Raw genomic sequence first — 14,832 nt, 5'->3', positions numbered from 1 at the left:
AATGTTCGTGGGTTCATCATAATCAAAAATTTAGATTATTGTGTCAACAAAAGTTTTTGTTTTGTTCTGGCTACTTCTACCAACAATGCACGGGCGGCACTGCGCTCAATCAGCGCGCAATTATCGACTCTCTCCAAGAGCTTTCCTCCTCGCCATGACAGCATCAAAACTCAAACCCTACTTCGATGATGATGGTGATGGTGGTGGCTGTAGGGGGTGGGGTTTCCTGTTTTCCTCGCTCCTGCAGACAGAAAGTGGACGCGCTCGCTAATTTGCCGGCTTATCTCTCGATTGTACCGGGATAATAATGAAATAAACAAATCAAAAATCTTAAATGCAAATTACCTTGGGTTGCACAGACGGGGGTAGAATTTAAATCTGTTTGATCCATCTAAGAGCTGAAATCATGGAACCACCGCTCTTTAAAATTCAATTGTCAAAACTGCTTTTCGATTAACCTCGAGAATGCTGTCAACAAACATTGGTCCCCATATACCTATATTTGCTTCCTGTAGGTCACTTCAGACAAGCTGCCTTTCCCATAGCCCTGCCTCCACCAGAAAAAAAAATGTCCGTTAGAACTCGGTCAATCGTTTCCCATCCACCAGAGCTGACGTTGTCATCTCAATGCCCGAAATTTGCATTCAAAGAAAAATATATTTTCCCATACACATCATTTTCACACGCACGGCGCATCCCTCATCATTCACCTAAGATTTCTACGACGAAATGGGCCCTAAACCAGGAAAGGCAAATAATTCGCCACTTGATTCTTATCGTTAACTCGCAATCTTGCTCTTTGCTATTTTGTCATCGAAGTTGGCTGGCGACGACAGTGTAGTGTACGGTCGGCAAAACTGATGACAAAAGCCCGCAAACATCTTTCGCCCATCATTCCGTCGTCGATTGTCGTCCAATCAAAAAGGGAAATCGAATTCAAATTATTTGAGGCCAACAATCGGACTTGGTAAAGGGAAGCATAATCGTGTGGTTTGATCGACCGTTGTACAGTAGTTGCAGGGAGAGGATGTGGTTTGCCTGTTTTGTATCTCGGGACGTTCTAGTCACGATAAAGAAAATGAATCTGAAATTTAGAGCGATCTAGTGCTCACTGCAATTCTAACACACTCTCGCAAAAAGTGTGATGAATGTCATTCATACCGAAAATGATCAAGGGATGTCATGTCACCCGTCAGCGACATTCACTACTCATGAACTTGTTCGGTTGTGATTATCTGGTGCAAGGTAGCCTCAAAACTGCTCAACTAAGTGATTAATTAATTGGGACGAATTATGTGAAACAAATCCATGAAAACGGTAAACGACAATTTTTCGAAACAATTTGTAGGAAATTGCCATCAAATAAAAAAATATATATTTTTCTAACAAAATCAAGAATTACTTGCCTATCTCAGAATCCAGCTCGGTGGAAAATTTAGAAAATTTGTGGTGACTGATGTTTTGAACAATTTCGGGCACTACTTCAAAGTAATAGAGGTTCAAAGAAGAAAAATCATTTAAGGAGTTTTCGAGAAGAAACGTTGAATGTTTTGAAGAAAACACACTTGAACAGTTCTATCAACAATCAATATGAAACTAACGATTTTAAATAGGCTCACTACTTGACTAGCCTATTGGTCCCAAGCAAACGATTAACGTACCCCATTCTAGTCATAACTCTAGTACTACACAATGTTTGTTTTGATTCACTATGAAAGTTTGACAGATAAAATGAGGGGTTAGTGGATTTTCCTATGTTTCGAGGGGTGAATCGATTAGCTTGGGCCATTTCTTCGGGACCTTCTGGTCTTAGAGTTACCTCTATGTTTCTATTCCTATTGATTTTGTCGTGGGATGTGGTGAGAAATGGTAGTAAATCAAGGGGTAAGACAGCACCTAATCATGAGCAATTTTAGAGTTGCTTTTGAGGCACCTCGAGTAACTCACATTGCTCAGTGAGCAAGATCACTGTCATAAATTTGCATTCTCTCTTTTCACATCACAGTAAAATATGAAGATGCGAAGCCGAAAAGCTGCTGTCAAGCAAAACAACAACAAACAACCGGCTTTATGTGGTAGAAGAACTCGATCCGCCTGACCAAATACTCCAGAACCGGCAAATTATACGTACCCCGCCGTCCTCCGATACTCGTCGAAGCGATCCCGTTCCCATCGCTCATCAACCTGCCGTTTTCTGCGAAACACCACCGAGATTCTGCTCCGGCCGTCAAAGGAAGTCTCCGTTGAAGTTGAACATAACTTCTTTAAAGAAAATATTTCATCCAGGAAACAGGTTGTTTTTTGTTGATCCTGTACATGGTTGGATCGGATTTACTCTTGAGAATCTTCAGATCGCCAAGAACCCTTTCCTTCCACTCTTTCTGAACCATCTGCAGTAGCTTGGAGCGAACGCAGAACATTTGTTCTTGGTCTTCCTCACCGGTTTTCACTTCGATTTCGTCGGGTAGATCGATGATGGGTTTGGAGACCGGATGAGGATCGTACTCACCGGAAATATTGGGAGCTGTGTCTTCATCGTCCTCCTCCTCTTCGACTTCAGCAGTGTCGATGCTCTGGCTGAACATTCAGGGGTTGTGGTTGGCAGTGTTTCCTTCGGAGCTGGAATTGGGAATCGGATGATAATCGGTTTTTATCCAACAGGGAAAACATTTCCTATGTATGCCAGTGATTTTCCACAACGATTTCACGTTCTTCTCGGTGGACATCTGAAAACGATTCCTGTGTTTATTTTACGAGAACAAATCGCATATCCGGAGCACTTTGAGATTTGGGCGTAATTGCTTTTGTAACAAACACGTCTATCGCCTATTTCTCACGAATAAAAGAACAATTTCACGAACAAACTATACCAAATAATAGAGGAACCATTCCTCTACCTGCTACTGTTGTTAGTTTTTTAGATTGAGCTTTAATTCGCGAGAAATCGACAAATGATGTGTTTGTTTACAAAAGCAATTACGCCCTAATCTCGAAGTTCTCCGGATATGTCCACTTACCTACAGTTAATTCACATTCAACTTTTTGAAACGGAGAAATACGAACAAAAATCACTTCCATCACAATAACAGCAGCAACATCAGCCAATCGGCACAGAGCCATTTCCTGAACAAAATCTGGAATTCACATCGTTTCAATAGCCGAACAATTCTATTTTGTTTACAAGCAAGACTTACGTCTAATATGAGAAAGGGATAAACGGAGTAAGCCAAGGAGTAAGACATCTTTACTCTGAGTTGCTCTTTTGCAGCGAGATCCTCGCGACTAACTCAATGTGCGTCAAAATCTAATTGACGTTCATCTATGTTTCTGTCAATATACTCCTCGGCTTACTCCGTTTACCGCCTTCACATATTAGGCGTCATTCTTGTTTGTGAACAAAATAGAATTCTCGCGTCAGTTTTCAATAGGTCCTATCTACATTGATCGATTCTCTTCATCGATTTTCTCTTTGGATCGCCACGGCCGTGTTAAGATATTTCCGGATATTTTCGATATACAGATCGATGGAAGAAGCAACAATCTAGCATCAATACGCGAATGGCGACAGGAAACGGTTTTGTAGCCGAGTTATTTACGAAAGAGAGAGTCGATAAAGAGAATCGATCAATGTAGCTTGGTATATTTGAAATCGGAGTAGGTAACCTGAATGATGCGACGAGAGCGGGATGGTCAGCATCTAGACCGATCAGCTTGACCGACAAAGAATTATAAGTGCCCGGTAATGCGGAATCATTTACCAGGACAATATCAAGGGGGGCAAACGTCCGTTTCGGTTCGGAAAAGTGAAAAGGAAGTCACCGGCATATGCGATAGCAGTGGGTCAATGAATGATGTGCCGCTGCCGGTGAAGCGCCACTACAAACCAGATTGGTTGTAGTCGCCAAATAGGTGAGCGCGGAGATCGGTCAGTTCTGAAGACGGAAAAAAGTAATCCGAAAAATTGCGATGAATATATCCGGTCATCCATCCACGTTTCCGTTAGTACGATCAACTCATGTTCAGCCTCCGCAACCGCCAAGAAAAACGAGTCGATTTTAGCCCTCAGTCCACGCATGCATTCTTGGGAGCTGGAAACCGAAGGAAATGTATTTACCGAAAGTTCAGAATCGCAATCATACTTGCCTTGTGTTGTTGTTTTGCTTGACAGCTGCTTTTTGGCTTCGCACTTCCATATGTTGCTGTGATGCTAAAAGTGAGAAAGCGAATGACAGTGATCTTGCACACCGAGCAATGTGAGTTACTTGAGGTCTCTCAAAAGCAACTTAGAATTTGCTCATGATTAGGCGTTGTCTTGCCCTTGGAGTAAGCCAAGTAGTAAACAGACAAAAACATCGATAACCGTCGACTAAATTTTGAGGTACAGTGAGTTACTCGCGAGTTACTCGCTGCAAAAGAGCAACTCAATTAAGTAGCAAAAAATGTATTTTTTTCAGCAAAATCAAAAATAACTTGCCTATTTTTCGATCTACTGTGATTAAATTTATGTGTATTGATGTTTTGAACTCAAGTCTCCTTATCCGTTAAATACCTCATCCGTCAAATACCTGTAATTCGTGATTCAATAAGTTCAAAAAGTCCATTAATGGTTGCTTTACAGTACTTTTATTAAAACGTCAAAGTTACAGCATTAGAGGATTACATTTCTTCAGTTCGAATGAAATCTCGAACCTTTCTCTTGATGGAGCCCATCAGCGCCCGCACAGTGGAAATGGACACGGAATCAGCGCATTTCTTCCATTTTGCCCGTATTTGCTAGATGTCCTTGACTGTCCCACCACTTCGTCGAAGTCGCTGCTTTAAAATTGCCCAGTATTTTTTTCGATTGGTAGAAATTCCGGGCAATTCAGAGGTTTCATTAGCTTGGGGACAAAATCGATCTTGTTTGCAGCATACCACTCCAGAACCACCTTGGAGTAGTGGCAGCTGGCCAAATCGGGCCAAAAACATGACTTTGCCCCCTTTTTCAGGCATTCTTCGATGTAAACTTGGCATGTCATCGTCGAGGATGCGACGAATAGTTCGCTTGCCAAATCATAGACTTCTTCCCGTCACATCCCCAATGTAAAACTCGCGAGTTACGCTCGCGATGTAAAACTTTTGACCGGGAGGCTGCTTAAAACCGAGTTTGACGAATGTTTCGTCATCGATGAAAGTGCAGCCCTTGTGTTTCGTCAAAACACGGTCGTATTTACAAGAGCCTTGTACGCTTTTTGGCCACGGAATTCTGCTTCATGTGCCGGTTCGGATGTTTACTGGCTTAGTACGACTTGTATCCTTCCCTAGCAAGGATGTTTCGCACCGAGCTGATGCCGAAAACAACAGTTTGTTGAGTGCTCAAAACCTACAAGGAAACCCTGGGTGTGGAAAGGTTTCAGCGAACCGTAGATTTGACGTAGGATTACGTGCTCGGTATCAATATTTGGCGACTCTGTTAGATCACTCCGCACACCAATCTTGGGTCATCGTTTTTGCAAGTGTGTCGATTGTGCCGATCATATACACTGTAACTGGAAAGTACCCATTAATGGGTGAAAAAGTGCCCATTTCGAAGTAAAGTAGGTAAACTCATTTAATGGGTAAAACGTCTTTACCCATTAATGGGTAAAGACCTTGTACGTCAAATCATGGGGTACTTTTTTACCCATTTTTAAATAATAATTGGCTTTATTCCAGGATTTTTCTTTTAGAATTTGTATGATTTATGGATCATTGAAAGAGCCACAATGAATAGTTAAGAATACAAAACGTTATTTATATTTATATCTTTATTTCACCATTTTCCATCCAGTGGTCTTTCCATCGTTCGTGCAAGAAATGGTGCTCCCAAAGCTCTCCTGGGATCTTCTTGCTGATCCGGCTAGTTCTGTCCCTGCAAGTTTCAGATTGATGTTTAGATGTGGGCAGAAAGAAATAAAATAAGAAATACCTACTTTTCAAACGAGCAATTTCCATTCGACATCGTTAAGACACTTTGCGACTGAAGCGAGGACTGGAAGATGTTATCTAAGTTGCTTTTCACCCATTAATGAGTAAAAAAGTACTCATTATTCTCGCCCGAAGCGCTCTGAGAAATGGGTAAAAGAGTACCCATTATTTGAAATTGAACTTCACCCATTATTTGACAGCCTCATATAGTCATCAAAAATGGGTCCTTTTTTACCCATTAATGGGTACATGGCAGTTGCAGTGAGGGCAAGCTGTGATTGTTTGTAAATACTCATCCCGGCAACCCGGTATTTCTGACACCTTGAAGCTTTTGGTTTGAAAGCAAAGATAAATCGGATTGATGATCACACGGGAAGTTGCGAGTGTGCGAAATTTTGGTGTTTTTTGTTCATAGGATAATAAAAGTCCTGTGCTCTAGGGTTTTATAATGCCATCAAAGGCAGAGGAGAATCCTAGCCTTTCGTGATGTGAAAAGCAACGGTCTATCAGTGATCGGAAAGTGTTGGAACCGGTGAGGAACATTGTTGGAGATCGACTATAGAGGATGATGAATAGACGTCTGTAGTTTGTTTTGTGTGAGTTGTAGCATTATTTGAATTAAGCGTACTAATGGGGTCTGATTAACTGCCTCTTTCTCTTAAGCCCACTCTAGAACCTATTAAGATCTATAATTGAACTGCTGGTCTGAGTGCCTTTGTTGAATTCAATTAGAGGATGTTCCTGAACTTACAGGCAAACAGCACGTAAGGTTGTGAACCACTTCAGCAGTGCTCCCATTTTATTCACAATAATCCAATGCCTATCAAGGTGTGCCGATGGATGTGCCCAAGCTGTGCCGAATCTAATTTCGGTACAATGTCCTAAGTGACTTACCCCTTGGGGAAACCACTTTTTCGCAATTACCCATTATTTCTAAATTGAGAGTATTTCAAGCTGAACATTGCATTAGGTCCAAGGGGTTGGTCACTCTACACAATGTGCCAAAATCAAACTTGGGCACACCCGGGTGCAGTCATTGGTGTTGTTTGGCACCCATGGTTACAATTTTTATGGTCTTTAAAGTTACTGGCAACACTGAACTTTTTCTGCGCCTGCGTAGTTTGCATGTGTCAAAATTTGTTATTGAGGTTGCCACAATATAATCAAATTATTTTCAAAACACAACCGTGAATCTCAACCAAGTCCCGCCATGGATTCTAACAATCGTTACTCCCGTGATGGCAGTCACGTCCACATTTCTTTTCAGACGAAGAACAGCTGACCAGCGGTATCTTGACCTGACCGAGGTTTCCGGCCATGACTACACGAACAAGCGATGCAGGTCCCACGGCTGCGGCTGCTTCCAATGCTGCTGCTGGTCCGTCTTTTCTGACGAATTTATATAGGAGACGGACCAGCAGAAGGAACAGCAGCAGCAGCATTGGAAGCAGCCGCAGCCGTGGGAGCTGCATCGCTAATTCGTGTAGCCGCGACCGACGCTGGAAATCTTGGGCCGGTCACGACAAACGGTGCTTGAGTTTTAATTGGAAAGTCAAAAACTTTACCATACCACTCTACTGCTTTCTCTCTGAGATGATCACGTTGGTCATGACGAGAGGAGCAACACAATAGTTGGGTAAAGAAGAACTGCATTATAACACACCATCGACTGGAAATGCTCTCGCAACGTGGGGCTTTAGGTAGTGATGAAAAACGTCGCTAGAACTATTCCACAGCCGCAGTCAGTTTATGAGCAACAAGAGGGACGCACATTTTTGCCTGTGGACTTGGAGACATACTTCAAGTCCCCGCGTACATCGTACGGGTTAGGCAAAAATGTGCGTCTATCTTGAAAAACTGTCGCATTAATGGCCCTTCGCTCATTTTCAACTTCTATTCAATTTTCATACTGCCGTACTCTAACGGAACTATCCACCTACCCTCTTCTAAAGATCATTCTCTAGCTAATAAATCATCACACTAAAGCTTCATGTTAGCATTTCCAACCAACTCATAAAATCAATGTTTGTGGTTCAATTTTATTAATCGCTGTTAAACGAACTTGACAAGCTTGACAAAACATCTCTGAGTCAAATAATCTCAGGAAAGTATGGAATTCTTTAAATTGCACATCAATCTAACTGACTGAAATTAAAAATTGACCATATATTGATCATGTTCTCATATCGAGCTAACAACGTTTGCCTGTCTTACGGCTGCTCATCCTGAGCATTCCTCTTCGACAAATTTGATACACTATTTCATTCCTGCTTTCACTGCTCATTAAAGATATTGATTAAATTTTCACCAAACCTTCGTTCCCCCTTTATTTTGTCTGCCTTCATTTTCTCGCGAGCCGAAACTCGTTCCGCGAGAGCTCATTCCTCTCATCTCCCGAGGTAATTTAATCCCCACCGAAAAAAAAAATGTCTTATCATTAAACGACCGTTCGGCGTATTTCATTCTACCCATTTATGTACTCGGTCCAACGCGAAATGCGACTGCTGGGCCCTCCCCCTCCTCCGCCACACTAAAACATTTAAAATTCAACAGAAGAGTAAAACTTCGGAGGAAAAGCCATCAGAACGGGAAACATCCTCCAAGGACCGCCGCCGACCGACCCAGCAACCGTTGCGTTGAAGGGGGAAGCAAAATAAGCGAAAGAAATTAAAAAACCCCATCTGCGAAAGCCGGCGAAAAAACTGAGCGGAGCGACAACATTCGGCCGGCGAAACAGGAGAAGAAGAGACTCATTGCTATCTCCGGTGAAAAATCACAAAACAAGCTATAAATTTGAAATGAAATCATATTAGAGGCCAGCTCGCGCAGTAGGCCGAGGGAGAGGAAACCGGCGAAACGGAGGGTACAAAATTTGCATAATGTAACCCCCTCATTTTTTTTACCCTCTCCTCCTGTCGGATCACTCTTCTATACACAGCAGTGATCGAGGACAAGAGGCTACTGGAAACTGGCTCGGATCAGAACTGCATGGGATGAGACGATTTCTGTTTCTCTCATTTGTGCAAGTGGGAAGGTTGTTTTTCTTTCGCTTCCCTCTCTGCAGGATTCTTCCGGTCCCGGTTTCTGTTTTTCCTTTTTCACGGTTATAGGATGAGTTGTAAATAAATTTCCAATTTCGACTATTGGAGTACTCGAGAGGGGTCCTGTTCATTTAACTTTTTTTTTCAATTTTAACTATAAGAGCGAATGGTTTATTGATTTATGACACTCAAACCACGTCTTAAATTTCAATTAGTAGATTGCTTTAGTTTTCTATTTTTGCCATTCTCTCTTTCAATTATTTGAAGTTTACCTTATGCGTGATAATGTTTGCACCGCATCGTACAAATAAGGTTCCCGTTTCACCTGTGCATACAATGCTTTGGTTTTCTTTGCATGTACGTAACGCTCATACCGTAGTAGGCTGTGTATAAAAGAAAATGATTTACTTAGTTTGACAGTTGCACCATGACGAAGTGGCAGCGTATTCGTGATTTGTCCTACTCGCAAATGTCGCAAAAAGACATATCAATCGCCGTGGGAGTGTCCCGGTGGACCGTCAAAAGGGTTTTAGACCGAGAAAAGAAAGGACAAATATCCGCGAAGGTGGCCACAGGTCGTCCGAGGTCAGCTCGGGTTCCGAGGGTTATCGCTGCTATCAAAAGGAAGATTTTGACATTGCTTAATAGTGCAAACATTATCACGCATACGGTATATGGAAATTATTACGGGAAAACTAAATTTTTCGCTGCTGGTGAGAACCTATAAGACTGACATTCAGAAATCAGAAACTGTTTCATTGCGATTGTCTTGGTTTTCTGGCAAGACATCGTGAACTTTTTAGTATTTGTCGGATCCCAACCGACTCCGGATTTTCTTTTCTTCGGATTGGACGTTTTCAATCCAGATCCAGAATGTTTACCTATCCTGGCTATTACAGGACGGTACGACGGTTTGCTTTCCTTTAGTTTTTGTTTTTCAAAACAACAATTGAATGTAAACATTATTAGAAGTGGTGCGAGAATTGTTCAAAACATTAAATGCATGTGAGTGTATGCATAAGGGCTCATACGCGACGATCGATTCTCTTCATATATTTTCTCTTTTTCTCTTTCGCTTTTTTTCAGCTAAGCGAAACAATTTTCTAGAATTTGTTCAATGCAGAGTTGTAACAGGTTGTATTGGCTATCAAAAGCAACAGCAAACGCATCGAGAAACGTTAATTCGAGCGAGTTATTAACAATAGAGAAAATCGACGAAGAGAATCGACCATCGCGTTTACGCCCTTATGCATGCTCAAGGCTCAAGCACAATGCCAGCGGAAGCGGAACGGCAGCGGCCCGATCTGAGTAAAGGCCCAAACGCAATGTGGACGGAAGCGGAACGGAAACGGAAAGTTGTTGACAGTTGTCACAAATTACATCAAGATGGCTAACCGAAGACTCAGATCGGGCCGTTCCGCTTCTGCTGTCATTGAGCTTGGGCCTTAAGCCTACTTGTCGGATTGAAAACTAGTTAGAATCAAATCGACTTTGACAACTGTCAAACTTTCCGTTTCCGTTCCGCTTCCGCCCACATTGCGCTTGGGCCTTCACTGTCGATTTGCTCATCATGCGGCGGAAGGATGTTTGAAGTGTGTTTTTGGGGGTGTTAGCACCAGAGTGACTTACCCCCTGGTTGCACTCCTACTAGCCTAGTTACAGCTACCAAAATAGATTTAACACACTGAAAAGACCTAGAATACCAAATTGGACTTAACATCTTAGAAGCGGCCTGATCTCTTATAATAATCTTTAAAACGACAACTCTTATAAAAATCTCGAAACATCAGCATAGTCTTAAAACATCAAAAATGATCCGAATCAGTCAATATGGACTAAACTTTCCAAACTGGCTTAAACCTCAATGCCAAAATGGCCTTGAAATTATAGTCGCTATATTCATAGTCTGGCGGATAGAATTTCGATCTATCATAAAGCGGAACCAATTCAATATATTTTAGACCAACAATTGAAAAGGAACTATGGACTTTTAAGACTATGAATATAGCGACTATACTTGAAATCACCAACAAAATTACAACAAATTAGTCATTACAGGCGTAACATTTGATAACGGCACAAAAGCATTTGTAAACAAACTTTCTAATGCCCTTTACACGCAAACCAGGGGGTAAGTCACTCTGCCACCTTGTGACTGTGCTGATTGTGTTTCTTGTGTGTTTTTGGGTGTTTCAGAGTGTTTCTGTGTCGAAGGAGCTGTCAAAACGTCAAGCGGCAACATACAATGTTTACTGGCAACCATGACTTCCACATCGCTGAAAATGACAGATCCCCCTTGGATCGTCGTTGTTTATTGGCGTTGACGGTGACTGTATACAGCTATAGCTCATTACTCCTATGGTAAAATCCAATAGCAAACGACAGTCTTTGCGTGATACATGGCGGAATTGATGCACATCTTCTCACCGGACCAGATCGTGGCCAAGTCCCGTTTCTGGTACTCCTGCGGCAGCTGCCTAAGTTCAAGAAGGCCACCGGTGAGATTGTCTCGGTCAAGCGTAGGGTTACCATATGGTATCCTAAAGGAGGACATGTCCTCCTTTTTCAATATTTTTTCTACATCCTCCTTTTGCCCGAAAATGTCCTCCTTTTTAATCCTTGCATTTTTTCAAGTAACATATTCATGAAATTGTTTTCAAATGGCGTTGATCGCAGAGCTTATTTGTTTAATTACGTCACAACCTCATCTTATCTAGCAAATGTCATTCAATGGTGGGACTAGGAGTATACTACAGCTGTCAACCCGCTACATTTAGATTGAATCCAACATGTATTCGATTTTGACTTTCTGGTTCTATGGGATTTTAGGTATTTCAAGCATAACTATTCAAATCGACGTATCTTCTTCTTCTTTCTGTTTGAGCTGTCGTCTGACAGCTCAGTGTTGGGCAGTATCTAGACTATATGCCCAATCGACGTATCTGATTTTGTAAACAATCACTTCAATCGACGATTTGTGACAACTGCAAGCTCACTCACAGAAACTAACAACATCAGCTAGTAGGCGAAAGTTTCCCCTACCTGATGATGGTGTTTGTTTGCGTGGGTGATTGTTTACAAAAACAGATACGTCGGTTTGCATAGTTACGCTTGATTTGTTTAGGCCGCTGCCATACTGAGAGCTAAGACGAACGCGAAGCATGAAATCGAGTGTAAGGAACAATATCAATTATAGGAATTCTTTTGTATAGAACGCTTAGCGCGCTTCTTCGCTCCCACTAAAATTTAGTACCATATTTAATATGGCAGCGGCCTTAGAGTCCTATGCTGAATCAATGATGAAATTAACAGGTTGCTTAGATGTTCCATGTTAGTTTGAATCAGCGATGACATATATCCTGATTTTTGTACATGAGTTGGGATGGTTTTAAGGCTGTAAGCTGTAGTTTTCATGCAAATCAGCTAGACTATCACACTAAAAAAATCTGAATTTTACTGGTGATGTAAACATCCATACATGCAAACATTCATGCATGTAAACTTCCTCTTCACGTAAACTAGCAGCTTGCAAGAAATGTTGCAAACAAAGGTGGAAAGTTGCATACAATATATGGAATATTGCATGACATGTCTCATAAAGTTACACGATTTATAATGTAAATTTGTATGATTTATGACGCTCCATTTATGTGCATCATAGTAACGGAAATTTACACTACTTTTTTTTAGCTGTGTAGATCATTTCCAAGTATCAAAAATGAATTATGCTAGCCTTGATGCATTTTTCAGAAATATAATGAGAAGATGATTTGAAATGGTAACGACTACAAGTTATGAACCATCTCAATTGAACCTTTGCAAATCATGAATTTTGTGATAGCGCACATATTATTGAATCGTTTGATAAAAACTCATTGTCCTCATTTAATGTTACGAAAAGGAATCATTGTCCTCCTTAATCTCCAAACCTCAAATGAAATGTCCTCCTTTTCAAGCTTTTGATATGGTAACCCTAATCAAGCGTATCCTGGAGAAAACTCCGCTGCGCGTGAAGAACTTCGGCATCTGGCTGCGCTACGATTCCCGTTCCGGTACCCACAACATGTACCGCGAGTATCGTGATCTGACCGTTGGCGGTGCTGTCACGCAGTGCTATAGCGATATGGCTTCGCGCCACCGTGCCCGTGCCCACTCCATTCAGGTGAGTTGCTTTTTGGTAGTATTGACCCGGAAAAAATCACTGATGGATGCGAATGTTTTCCCAACAGATCATCAAGGTCGAATCGGTTGAGGCCTCCAAGACCCGTCGTGCTCACATCAAGCAGTTCCACGACTCGAAGATCCGCTTCCCGCTGGTGCAAAGATACCACCACAAGCGCTACAGGAAGCTGTTCTCTTTCCGCCGACCGGATACTTACTATCAGTAAACCAGGAGCCGCCGTTCATGTACTGTTAATTCCACTCTTTTTTAGGGAGTAAAAATGATGAAGATCCGTAAGAAACCATGTGAACATCCTTCGTGATTAGTTGAGAAAGAAAATCCGTGAGTGGAATAAAAGTGGATCCTACTGGTTGGAACCGCTTCCCTTGAGAACAACTTTTTTTGTGAAGATGGATGAGTTTGAATTGGCGATTTCATGCCGCATTAAATTTAGCAATGACGGAAATTCGCTCGTTGCTCCAGGTCGCTCGTCTACCCTACTTTTAAGTGATGTTCCCAAACCTAAACGTTTCGAATTGTCTATGAAAAGAAAACAAATGTTTGCGAATGAAAATTGTATTATTTTTTAAGTTGACTAAATTCTTATTCAATCAAGGATCTTTGTCACTATTTTCGTCAGGATCTTCGTTTAGTGCTTCTATGTAGTATTTCATAACAGTCACTAACGGTAGAAATAATTGATCGTTAGATCATCGAAATTTAGTGTTGAAATTTTATTCTAACCTTGGGTAAGCGGATCTGTGACTTCTGGTATGTTCTTAGCAGAGTTCTCAGCGATGTCATCAGAGCTTTAGCTGGGTCTGTCTTCAGAGATATCGTCATATTTGTCCTCAGGGCTGTACTCTAGGATGTCTTCGTCCAGAGGATTATCCTCAGGATTACTGTCCAAAAATTCGATAGAAACTAACAAGTTGCGAGAATAGAAAAATTTCCATTTTTAACTAATTATTCTCTCTTCTGTATACAGGTATTCGACTATAGACGCCCACATGCATCAGGAACAATTTATTTCCAAATATATTTATTTTATTATTACCTTGGGCAAGAGCATCGTTGTCTGCAGCCATGTCCTTAGCAGGGTCCTTTTCGATGTGCTCATAGCTATACCTGGGTCTATCTTCAGAGATACCGTCTGAGTTGTCCTCAGGACAGTACTCAATGATGTCCTCAGGGATGTCCTCGAGAGGGTCCTCAGGATTATTCTTCTAAAATTCGACAGAAACTAAACAGTTGTGAAAATAGAATAATAATTTAATATATAAATATGATTTCCAACGATATGCTTAAACAGTACAAGACAAAAGTATATGACCTGATTTTTTTTTCTTCCCAGCAGGGTTGCTTCCACTCACTCGCTATAATTTTTTTTTTTTTGAATTATGAAATTATTAGATGTTGTAATGATAATTAGTACTTGTAGGTTACACGAAGTGGTTGCGCTGATTGTGACGCTCTGAAAGTGAAATTGACAGGTTTTATGGGTGAAACACACTTTTCAACTTCTTCTTGTATGTTACAGGCATTTCTATTCTATACCTCAGAAAAATATATTTTTGTAGCAAAGTGAGACGAAGTAACCCTGCTTCCTAGAAAAGTGGAGTTACAATTCTTACTTTACTGAAATTTTGACAGTTGGTTGACCAACTATTGAGCAATTATCCA

General features: G+C 41.3%; 1 protein-coding gene across 1 annotated transcript; it reads left to right on the top strand.

The window, feature by feature from the left end:
- Positions 1–12,951: 12,951 nt before the first annotated feature.
- Positions 12,952–13,459, top strand: LOC135707599 (large ribosomal subunit protein eL20-like). Its single transcript, XM_065229465.1, has 2 exons — positions 12,952–13,149; positions 13,217–13,459. The coding sequence occupies exons 1-2, from the start codon at positions 12,952–12,954 to the stop codon at positions 13,373–13,375; spliced, it is 357 nt and encodes a 118-aa protein (XP_065085537.1). The 3' UTR covers positions 13,376–13,459.
- The last annotated feature ends 1,373 nt before the right edge of the window (positions 13,460–14,832 follow it).

The sequence above is a fragment of the Ochlerotatus camptorhynchus genome, unplaced genomic scaffold, assembly GCF_037179485.1.
Source record: "Ochlerotatus camptorhynchus isolate MF236.1 unplaced genomic scaffold, CSIRO-AGI_Acam_v1.1 ptg000314l, whole genome shotgun sequence".
Lineage (NCBI taxonomy): Eukaryota > Metazoa > Arthropoda > Insecta > Diptera > Culicidae > Ochlerotatus > Ochlerotatus camptorhynchus.
The sequence above is the reverse complement of the archived record's forward strand: the minus strand, read 5'-3'. Positions and strand labels throughout refer to the sequence as shown.